The following is a 12,023-nucleotide window of genomic DNA, read 5'->3' as shown; positions in this document are numbered from 1 at the left end:
AAGATATTAGGTCATGAGACCGGGGGGTCCCCAGGGATGGAATTAGTGTTCTTATTAAAGAGGCCTGAGAGGGACTGCTAGCCTCATTCTCCCCTCATCCTCCATGTGAGGACACAGAAGGGATGTATGACAAATGAGCCCTCACCAGACTCCGACTCTACCTACTGCTGCCTTGGTGGACTTCCCCACCTCCATCACTGTAAGCAAGTCTTTTCTGTTCTTCATAAGTTACCCAGCTGAAGGCATTTTGGGATTGCTACCTGAACACATGAACCTGGAAGGAAAGCCAATGGAGCAAAGGAAGGCCTCGAAGAATCGACTCAATCAGAGGCTAAAATAAGGTTTCGATTAAATTAATAGAAATGAATTAATACTTAAAGTAGTATTGTGTATGATTTTTTAAAGTATTTATGATAGTTTCCTAGGGAAGAAATACCTTGAGAGATGAACCTTTAGGAGTGAAACACTTGAACGGTTTCTTGTCATCTGACAAGCCATCCTCTGGCATCTTCTGGCGTTTCTCAGCTGCTTCTGCCCTTCTCCTTTCAATTTCTTCCTTTAGCCTCTTTTTCTCTTCCTAAGGCAGAGAGAACAAGTAATAAGGTCATCTCAACCAGCTTGTAGGGACAGGGAGAGGATGTGGGAGACAGAGTAACATAATCCAGAGAGCTCTAGATATTACCCAGGGCTCAGAGGGGATCAAAAAAGGTTAAGCTTAGGTGCTGGAGTCCAGCTGCTTGGCACTGCATTCTGAAGTGATGGTTTTTCGATTGTGTGACCTTGGTCATGTTATTATCTGCTATCCGTCTCTGTTTCTTTATGTGTGAGATTGAAGTGATCACAGTGTCCACTTAACAGGTCTTCCCACGGAAAGTATGTGGACTGAGGCTCAGTATGACAGTCCCTTTCAAGGTTATGGTCACCAGACATAAGTCATTTAGCCCTGGCCTTCCCATGCTGAACACATACAATGACAATAAAACCCCTCTACCTACTGCTCAGAAGAGTCATGGAGACAAATGAGAGCACTTTGTAGAAAGTCACATAAATCTATCCAAATCGTTCAGGGAATGATTCTGTGGTTGCTGCTGCCCCCGCCTCAGGGGATATATGCTTCTGAACAGTTTGACAAACTAGAAATGGTATAGATATTGGAGCTCAGTGGTAAAGCCACAGTTGTTCACATCTTTCTAAGTAGGGCCTCTGGGCCTCCATTCCTGACCTAGAGACATGGAGCTATAACTTCCGGCTGGCAAAGTTCAGAGCTGCTGACCAAGTTGCCTACCCTCTGTGACTGATTTTCTAAGATTTACACATGCCTGGCAGTTGTCTGTGAAATCACTGTTACTGATGGTTCTCAAGCAGAGAAGATGTCCAGTCATCAAGGAGGATATTGTAAGAATCTCTTGTGCTGGATAGAAGATTAGACCTAACAGTCTTCTGAGGGCTCTCACTTCACTGATGATAGCTACTGTTCTTTGAATACTACATTATGAGCATCAGGTTCTATTTAATCATCAGAAAAACCTCTCAAAGCAAATATTGTTTCCCAGATAAGGAAAATAAAATCAATCATATAGCATTTCTTCCCAAACCCCGCCTTATAAGTAGCAGGGTTAAGATATAAGCTGAAGCTTATATCTTCAAGCCAGTAATCCTATCTACTTAAAAGAGATAGAGATCTGAGCATTTCTGTTTGAAACTAGCCCAGGCAGGAAAAGTCCATGAGATCTCATCTCTAATAACCACCCCCCAAAAAGCCAAAAGTGGTTTTGTGGCTCAAGTGGCAGAGTACTCACTTTCAGCCAAAAAAAAAAAGAAAAGCTCAGGGACAGTGCCCAGGCTCTGAGTTCAAGCCACAAGACTGGCATGTGCGCGTGCGCACAAACACACACACACACACACACACACACACACACACACACACACACACAGCTGAGGTATGTCTGTTTATACAACTTTTACCAATGCAATAATTTTCCAACTATAGGTCATTGGCTCATTGAATTATAGGACTAAAAGAGATTTTTGAATCAGCTACCTGAACTTTCCACACAGTTCAGGGGAAATGTGTATAGAACCAATGTCAGAAAGTCACCAAGAAAACCTTTTTTTGTATATTTAGAAGGATAGGAGGGAATTCTAGGCTCAGAAATGGAAAGTGCTGAGTCTCAATACCATTGTATGACTTATCAGTCCAGAATCTCCAAATAAGTCACTCAAGCTATTTCATTCCTGCTTTTCCCCCCATAAAATGAGCAGATATTCCAGAATTAAAGGAAAGAATGTGCTTTGTAAACTGTAGCAATAGAAGTAGTAGCTAGCTAAGCAGTTTTTCAATGCTGAGCCCGAGGTTTTCTCCTTGTAATTTCATCTGTTGTTTTGAATTCTGTCTAAAAAAGATGGAACAAATTCATCTGTTCATGACGACGGGGTGCTGGCCGCACTTGAGGCAACTGTATCAGGTCCTAGGAGTACCAAAAGGGAGCAAAACACGGCGTTATTGCCTGTGTGTGTGTGTGTGTGTGTGTGTGTGTGTGTGTGTGTGTGTGCACATGCCAGTCTTGGGGCTGGACTTCAGAGCCTGGGAACTGCCCCTGAGCTTTTGTGCGCAAAGCTTGCACTCTGAGCCAGAGCTCCACTTCTGGACTTTTGGTGTTTATTGAAGATGAGAGTCTCACAAACTTTCCCACTCGGGAAGGATTTCAACCGTGATCCTCAGCTCTCAGTCTCCTGAGTAGCTAGGGTTACAGGCCAGGAACGAAGCCTAGTGGTAGAGTGCCCACCTAGCATGCACAACACCCTGGGTTCAATTCCTGGGTACCACATACACAGAAAAAGCTGGAAATGGCGCTGTGGCTCAAGTGGCAGAGTGCTAGCCTTGAGCAAAAAGTGTCCAAGGACAGTGCCCAGGCCCCGAGTTTAAGCCTCAGAACAGGCAACAACAAGCAAAAACCACTTTGGGGCTGGGACTGTGGCTTAGTGTTGGAGTGCTTGCCTAGCATGCCTGAAGCCCTGGGTTCGATTCCTCGGTACCCCTTACAGAGAAAAAAATCAGAAGTGGTGCTAGCCTTGAGCAAAAGAAGCCCGGGGACAGTGCCCAGACCCCGAGTTCAAGCCCCAGGACTGGCAAAAAGAAGAAGAATCCAAAAGTACATTTGCAGAGCCAGGCCTGCGGAGCCTGCGCCGCGCCCCCGGCCCGCGCGCCCTCCTCACCTCCTCCCTGGCTTTGCGGTCGGCCTCCTCCTGCCTCCTCCTCTGCTCTTCCTCCTCCAGCACCTTCCTTCTCTCCTCCCTCTTCTTCTTCAGCTCCTCCAGCTCCAGGGCGGCCTCTTGCTGCTTCTGCTTGAGCTTTTCGAACTCCTCGCTCTCGGTCTCCCCTCGACGGCGGCGCAGCTCCTCCAGCCTCTTCCCGGCCTCCACTTGGGATGCGCCTTCGGCCTCCTTGCCATCCGCGCCGGCCCGACCTCCCAGGCGTCCAGGGCTGGGGGTGGGTGGGTGGGGGGGTTAGGGTGGGAGAGAAAAGGAGATAGCCGGTGTGTGTCTGCTAGCATCGCAGGAAGGGGCGCAGAGCTGCCTGGAGTCACAAGCTCCCTGCGCCCCCACTCATCATCCCTGAGGTTCTCAGCTGTAAAATGTCCCAAAGATGGTAAAATGGAACTTCCTCAACGAGTATGCAAAATACTGGAGCCCCGTGGGGTGCTCAAAGCTGTCAATCTCATCTACGCAGGGCGCAAAGGCTGGGGAAGACCATAGTTCGAGGCCAGCCCTGCCACAATGCTAAGCAAGACCCTCTCAAGCTGGCACGGTGATTGATGGGTGACTAGTCCCAGCTGTCGCGCCTGGAAGTGTGGGTGTCAGGACCATGGTTATAGGCATGGCCTAGGCAAAAAGGGGAAATAATGAGTAGCAAAAGAGCCGAGAGTGTGGCTAAAATAGGAGAGTGCTAGGTTCATTTCCATTATGGATAAAAAGTGTAAACAAGGGGGCCGGGAGTTTGGCCTAGTGGTAGAGTGCTTGCCTAGCATGCATGAAGACCCGGGTTCGATTCCTAAGTACCACATATATAGAAAAAAAGCCAGAAGTGGTGCTGAGGCTCAAGTGATAGAGCTCTAGCCTTGAGAAAGTCCAAGGACAGTGCTCAGGCCCTGAGCTCAAGCCCAGGACTGGCAAAAAAAAAAGTGTAAAAAAGAACTGAAAGCAAGGTGCTGAAATAGCTGCACATCTGTGTTCATGGCAGCATTGTTTACAAGTAGCCAAAGAGTGGGAGGCAACCTAAGAGTGTAGGATGAAAGGCGAGGAAATACGGCAACTCCATAGGACAGAAGATCAGTCTTCAAAAGAAGGGCATTTTGACGCATGCTACAACACCATGAACTTGAGGAGAATAAGTGAAGGAAGGCAGTTCTACATGACACCAGCAACAGTGACAGTGAGTGAGGAGGCATGTGACAATGCGTGAGGATTCTAAGTGATCGAATGCACAAGAATAGAGGGGCTGGGATGCCTCCTTCGTTCATTTCCTCGCCTGGAGCTTTCTTGGGATTTGAGTTCCTCTGCTCTGATGCACCCTTGGTGTGGTCCGAGTCTACCTGGTCTGTCCCCTCTCCCCCTTGGGATTCTGGCAGAGGTGAGTCAAGGTGAATGAACCTAGGGATTTACTGGCTGGTCTGAGCCCTGGGCTCCTTGTTCCTTCATGAATCCATGCGACCATGGCAGAAGGAAATGTTCTCTGGCAGATGGCATAAAATCACAGCCCCTTCATGGTCCTTCCCCATACTTTATTCACTCAACTTTTTCTTTATATATTTTATAATACCAAAAGTTAAAAAATCTCATAAATCATGGCCACCTGGCTGACTTTGCACATCTCAAGTGCATTTTGAATTACTTATTTATTTATTTGCCTGTTCTGGGACTTGAGCTCAGGGCCGGTGCACTGTCCTTGGGCTTTCTCAAGGCTAGAGCTCTACCACTTGAGCCACAGCACTATTTTCAGCTTTTTATATGTATGTGGCATCGAAGAATCAAACCCGGGTCTTCGTGAATGCTAGGCAAGCACTCTACCACTAGGCCAAACTCCCAGCCCTGCCTATAGGATTCTTAATGCTTCCAAGTCTGTGTGAGAATAAATTTAGTTTTGAAAAATGAAAAAAAAAAGTAAAAAGGGAAATAGAAAGGAATATCAAATATACTGAATATGGTAAAAGATCATGTCTTTCCATGGTTCAGAAGAGCGTGTGTGTACGTTTTTGATGATGTGAACATCTTCCTTACTATCAGACTGAGGTTATAAGGTATAAAAGTATTATTCAAAGCCAGGCATGGTGGCTCAAGCCTATAATCCTAGCTCCTCAGGAGGGTGAGATCTGAGGATCACAGTTCAGCTTGGGCACCAAAAAAAAAGTATTATTCAAGGCTCTTGACAGTTAATTCCTCTCTCTCTCTCTCTCTCTCTCTCTCTCTCTCTCTCTCTCTCTCTCTCTCTCTCTCTCACTGTTGAAATTTCTCTGAGTTCCACTAGGTGTCGCTCAAGCTTTCGTTCTGGACAATTAAAACATCACTAGGAATTAAACAGGTCATAATACAACTCAGTGGAATAGTCTAACATCATTAAATGTAGGCTTGTAGTGATTGGCACAGGGAGCTAGCTGTGGTGTACATGGTTCAAGAATAAATTTTTAAAATATTTTGATAATAACATTCACTCATATACATACTGGTTGTACATATATATGTGTATCTCAACTCACAGAAAATATCTGGAGAAAATGTTGTGTGTAATCATACAAAAAAATTATCATCTTAAAAATGAGAAACAAGGCTGGGAGTTTGGCCTAGTGGTTAAAGTGCTTGCCTGGCATGCACGAAGACCCGGGTTCGATTCCTCGGTACCACATACATAGCAAAAAGCCGGAAGTGGTGCTGAGGCTCAAGTGGTAGAGCTCTAGCCTTGAGAAAATCCAAGGACAGGACTCAGGCCCTGAGCTCAAGCCCAGGACTGGCAAAAAAAAAAAAAAATGAGAAACAAGCCGGGTGTTGTGGCTCATGCCTGTTGTCCTAGCACTAAATCCATGAGACTCCTATCTTCAATTAACCACCAGAAAACTGGACGTGGCAATGTGGCTCGCCATATTCTTGAACTGAAGAGCTCAGGGACAATTCCCAGGGCTAGAGTTCAAGTCCCATGACTGACAAAAAAAAAAGAGAGAGAGACAGCCATATGCTCATGTCTCATGCCTATAATCCTAGCTACTGAGGAGGCTGAGATCGGAGGACCACAATATAGATAGAACTAGCCAGGACAGCCAGGAGAGCCAGGAGAGCAAAGTGTGAGACTTATCTCCGGTCAATGAGCTGTGATTCAAGTGGTAAAGTTGAGCAAAAAAGTGCTAAGGGACAGTGCCCAGGCCCTGAGTTTAAGCCTCAGTAATGGCACAGGCAAAACAATTTTTTAAATTAAAGATTAAAAATTAAAAACACAGACAAGCTCTTATATAGAAATTTCTTCCATAAGTGGTCTCTATCCTCGTTTTTTTTTTTTTTCTAGTCCTGGGCCTTGAACTCAGGGCCTGAGCACTGTCCTTGGGCTTTCTCAAGGCTAGAGCTCTACCACTTGAGCCACAGCACCACTATCTTCAGATTCTTTTGAGTTTAAGCCACATTAAGAACACAGCTTGCTTTCAGATAAGCTAGTAGACCTCCATCTATTTTACCTGTCCTAGGGCCCTTCTTATTTCCCCACCCTTATTTTACAAGTATATGAAACAAAAGTACATTTCTCTGTTGCTCTCGGCATCAATTTACAACTCAAATGAAATCTCACAGATATTGGTAGCTAAACAAAAATGATATTTGGTGGCATCTTGTTATAGTTTTATTTTTGTCCAAAGATGGAAAAATTAAGACATGAGTCTCATTGAAAGGTTTTCAGCTCAACTCATTACTCTTGTGTGATTTTTTTTTCCCTCTCTCTGAATTAGTAAGATCTATGGCTTTCCAGACAACTGGCAGGGTAATAATTAATTTGTGCTTTGACTGAAGCTCCTTGGTAATTTTGCTAATGGTTAACTAAACTTTTAGTTATAGTGATGGATTTTTCTCCTTAACATAGTTTCTCTGAACAAAAGTAAAAGTTGTCCCTTAAAAACCATGATACTGGGACTGTGAGTTTGGCCTAGTGGTAGACTGCTTGCCTAGCATGCACAAAGACCCAGGTTTGACTCCTCAGTACCACATACATAGAAAAAAGCCAGACGTGGTGCTATGGCTCAAGTGGTAGAGCTCTAGCCTTGAGAAAGTCCAAGGACAGTGCTTAGGCTCTGAGTTCAGTCTCCAAGACTGGTAAAAACAACAACAACAAAAAACCCATTATACTTTCATACAATAAATTATCAAATAATAAAACCATAATAATTTTAGGTACTATTCATTGAACATTTTTCATAAGCCTGATGCTAGTATCGAGGTTTAAAACATTTAGCTACAGGTATATAAGTAAACTTTGGATTCTGCTTTCTTGCCTCCTAATCAACTTGCTGTGTATGTGTATGTGTGTGTGTATGAATAGTGAGTGTGTGACTTGAACTAGAGCCTTGTGTTCATTTCACTTTTTTGCTCAAGGTTGACACTCTACCACTTGAGCCATACCTCTACTTCCAGCTTTTGCTGGTTACTTAGAAATGAGTCTCACAAACTTTTCTGTCTGGGCTGGCTTTGAACCTTCATTCTCAGACCTCAGCTTCCTGAATAGTTAGGACTGTAACTGTGACCCACCAGTGCCCACCTAATAACTCTTAGTTTTCACATCTGTTCTCTTGCCAGTTCTACATACTATCTATGGATTTCACCTTGATGCACCTTATACTTACCGTACCTTCCTTCTGTGTGTTTTACACTCATAAGAATGGTTGGGTTGTTGTGCACATTTTCATATGAAAAATTCTTTGGGGCAGGGTGGGAAGTGAAATCTAGTGGTAGAGTGGTCACCTAGCTTGCACAAAGCACTGGGATCAACTCATCGATACCACATACACAGAAAAAAGCCAGAACTGGTGTTGTGGCTCAAGAAGCAGAGCGCTAGCCTTGAGCAAAAACATGCCCAAAGACAGTGCCCAGGCCCTGGGTTCAAGCCCCAGGACTGGCAAAAAAAAAATGGCCTGATTCCATAGAGAATGAACCAATGAATAAACTGAACTTGATTCCTAAATCTAGGATTAGCTAGTAGCTAGGATTACAAGCATGAACTGCAGTGCCCATCTTGTCATAATATTTTTAAACACATAGATTTCACATGAGCATATAGGATTAGTGAACAAGAATCCGATGTGCCTTGCAAAAATTTAAAAGAGAAGAGGGAAAAGCAGATTAAATTCGGATTGAGCAGCAATTATTGGCTTCCTGTTAGTGATTTTAGTGATCTAAGACCCAGGAGCAGCTGGACCTGCTGGCTGTGTGTCTTAGACAATGGCCTGTGAACTCACAACAAAAGAATGTGGCCTGGCTACCATATTTCTGCGTAGATACACAGGCTAGGAAGACCTATTTTGTTCCCTCACAGATGAACACAGTGATGTCTAACAAGGCTTCACTTCATACCTGAAAGCATTCTCAGCATGTTTAAGTTTGTGGGTCATAAGTTCTCCATTCTGGGACTTCATTTCCATAAATCCTTTCTTTCGATCCAAGAAGCTCTTCACTTCTTCTTTGGGCTCCATTTCCTTCTTGATCTTCTCATCTTTGATCTAACCAATAGTGAGCATCAAGAAGAAAGATTAAAAAAAGAACTATATTAGTTTACAGCTGCTATTACCGAGTAAGACCACTCTGTTTTTAGGTAGAAACTGGAAAATGACATAGACGTGATGGCAATTAAAGAAAAGTTTTAGAAAGGAAGCTATGTCTCTTTATTCCCTAAGCAAAGAACTGGAGTATTACTAGGTAGTCAAAACATCCTTGATGTCTCACTGGGTTTTTATTTTGGGGTGTTTTTGGTAGAAATGACTACACCCTAAACACTACAATGTAAAGGTTGTCTGGAGTTCCCGCTGGGAAGAGCAATTATTAGTGGGAGTTTGATGAAAGAATAGCCAGGTAGCGTGAGATTTTTTTTGAAGAAGGAATGAATCTTTGAGAAGGAAAAAATAATATGATAAAGACAGAAAGAGCAAATTCACTGGCTCTTTTAAATCTGTTCTGAGGACAATTACTCTTATATTTTGGTCTCATGAATAATTGAGTCCCAAGGATGGTACCTGATCAGAGGATGAGGACTTAGAGACCTGTGGGCCTACTCTGTTCTCCTCTAACCACTGAAGGTAAAGCACAGAGGAACAATTCTAGAGTTTACCTTGACTATCACTGTCGGCAGAGATTTAATCCTTGGCATGTAGTCTTGGGACTGTTGAGGGAGGCAGGAAAAGGATACATGGAGGGCAGGTAGCATGAGTATTTGGTGGGTTTTGTGTTACAAATTACTTACAATAAATGAAATAGATTATGTCAAAGCAAATTGTTTTTAGTGGAAACAGAGGAGTACGAATTAACCCAATAATATCATCTCATCTATTCTTTTAAAAAATGAACAAAATAGGTAGTTTATTCTTGTTTTTTTTTTTCTAGACAGTTATAAGGCACTAATGTCCTAGAGAAACCTATGGAAAAAAAGTAAGCCTTTTTCTGGTGTTTCATAGAGCATTCTTTTAGTTGATTATTTTCTGCTTTCCAGTTATTTTTCAACATCTTCTAAACATTTACTTTTTTTTTTTTTTGCCAGTCCTAAGACTTGAACTTAGGGCCAGAATAGTTTTTTAGAAATAAGAGTTTCATGGCATTTTCTGCAAGGGCTGGCTTCAAACTGTGATCATCAGATCTCAGCCTCCTGAGTAGCTAGGATTACAGGCATGAGTCTCTGGCACCCGGCTTTGAACATTTACTTTTAAATGACATATTCTTTTTTACAAAGCAAATTGCTTCTCCCCGCCCACCCCCAACACATTGATGAACTTTTAAAAGTCTTGTCTGATTATCTTGCTTGGGTATTATTTATTAAGTACTATGTATGAATGGCACACAATGACGTTACTGTCTTAGGACGGTAGTCTTAGGGCTATACCTATGTCCTTTGGCAACACTGAATAGGACAGCTGGGGGATTTGTCTACCAAGCAAGGAACTTGTGTTTTGTTCCCAAGATAATCTGCAGTCTAGCAGTGTTTCTTGAGCAAGTCATCTAGCTTCTCTAGGATGCTGGTCTCAGGCATGTGAAATACAAGGCTGAGCAAAATAATTCCTTCTTGATCTTTTATCCTGCCATTTTCCTTGGTCATCAGAAGCTATAGAAAAGAGAAGGATAGTCAAAACCAGAATTATAGGCTGGTGGAGGTCCTTGCTATGAATAAGTCAGTGTTCCCTGGACAAGCAGAAGGAACCAAGATAGAGTCTTACTTTTACCTAATGTTAGTGGATAGTCTCAGAAACCACAGACCATGGTTTATACCCTGGATAAGAAATATCTAGGCAGAGCAACTTAGAGGTAAAGAGTGTTGGTTTCAGGGTATCCCCGTGAAACAAATTCTGATTCGAATGTATGGTTTGTAGAATTTCTCTACCTATCAGGTTCCACAAACTATACATCTGACTGAGAAAAGCTCTGGATAAGTGTGAATAAATCTGGATATTCGAGATATCCAATGGGATATCCAATTGGGTTGTGGAAGTCTATGTGGCATGCTTTTCTTCTAGAGACTCACCCAAAGGTCCAGGGAAAACCAGGATATATGACTCACATTTATGATAGCAGCACGCAGGAGACCAAGACAGGAGCCTCATGAGTTTGAGACCAGCTTGAGTATATAGACAGTTCCATGAGAACCTGCCTCACCAAACCACCCACTCACCCACCCATCCATCCATCCATCCAGTCATCCAGCCATTCAGCCAGCCAACAAGCCAACAGGAGCAAATCTCCTGGGATATAAGACTCTATAGTATATTGCTTTGCACGATATAATTCCAGAATGGCGATAGCAGCTAGGTACAAGTTAGATTTAGCAGTCTTTTATTAGCTCTTGAACCTTTATACTCCTTGTGGGCTCCTTTTTCTAGTATATGGTGTCCTCTAGACTGCTTGCTATTCAAAGTTTTGTCTATGGAAAGCATGGATCTCCTCCAAGAGCCATGGAATTGGTTGTACATTTAACCAGATTCCTGAGTGATTTGTGTGCACATCGATCAATGTCAGAAAAATGTCAGCCTAGATGATCTGAGCATCAGGTTCAGTATTGTGCAGACAACTCTGCTAGAGACAAGAAAAAAAAAACCAACAACCTCAAACCAAGCTTTTCATAACTGGAGTGCAGAGAAAAAAGCTAAATTAAATCTAGAGGTGGTGGTCATTTGCACCCTACCACTACCTGAAACAAGCTCAAATGCTCTGAAGAAAGACAGGGGATTTTGTTTGTACTAGATGAGTTTGTAGGTGCTTTTTGTTTCTTAGTATGTTTAAGTCTTTTTGAAATGACTCACTAGAACTCTAGGTTTCTGAGTTACTTTTGTACTCCTTTAGATAGACAGAGCACACATTCAAATTTTACTCCCAAACCACTACACAAATTAGCAACAACAGCATGAAGCTTAAGGTAAATATGTAACAAGAACTAGAAATTCTCATTTCTTGTATGAATTCTTATTTAAAACTTTAAGCAAGCAGCTGGGTGCTGGTGGCTCCTGCCTGGAATCCTAACCAATCAGGAGGCTGAGATTTGAGGATCATGGTTTGAAGCCAGCCCAAACAGGGAAAATCTGTGAGTATCTTATCTCTAATAAACCATCCAAAACCCTGAAGGTAGAGCTCTGGTTCAAGTGGTAGAGTGCTGGCCTTGAGTAAAAGAGCTCAGATACAATAGGACCCAGTCACTGAGTTGAGGCACCAGTACTGGCACCAAAAAAAAAAATAATAATTTTTTTAAAGAAAATAATCATCTATCTAACCAGGTCATCTATGTTTTCAATTATAGACTTTCT

At 42.9% G+C, this 12,023-nt stretch overlaps 1 protein-coding gene across 1 annotated transcript in view; it reads right to left on the bottom strand.

The window, feature by feature from the left end:
• The window catches only part of Cald1 (caldesmon 1), a 178,025-nt gene that overhangs the window by 12,926 nt on the left and 153,076 nt on the right, over positions 1-12,023 (bottom strand). The window contains exons 7-9 of the mRNA XM_090333336.1: positions 8,599-8,744; positions 3,217-3,484; positions 437-577 (exon numbers count right to left, since the gene is read on the bottom strand). Coding sequence (XP_090189462.1) covers positions 437-577; positions 3,217-3,484; positions 8,599-8,744 — 555 coding nt within the window. The remainder of the gene's footprint in view (positions 1-436; positions 578-3,216; positions 3,485-8,598; positions 8,745-12,023) is intronic.

Source organism: Megascapheus bottae, chromosome 5 (assembly GCF_031878675.1).
Source record: "Megascapheus bottae isolate mThoBot1 chromosome 5, mThoBot2.hap1, whole genome shotgun sequence".
In the NCBI taxonomy this organism is placed as follows: Eukaryota; Metazoa; Chordata; class Mammalia; order Rodentia; family Geomyidae; genus Megascapheus; species Megascapheus bottae.
The sequence above is the reverse complement of the archived record's forward strand: the minus strand, read 5'-3'. Positions and strand labels throughout refer to the sequence as shown.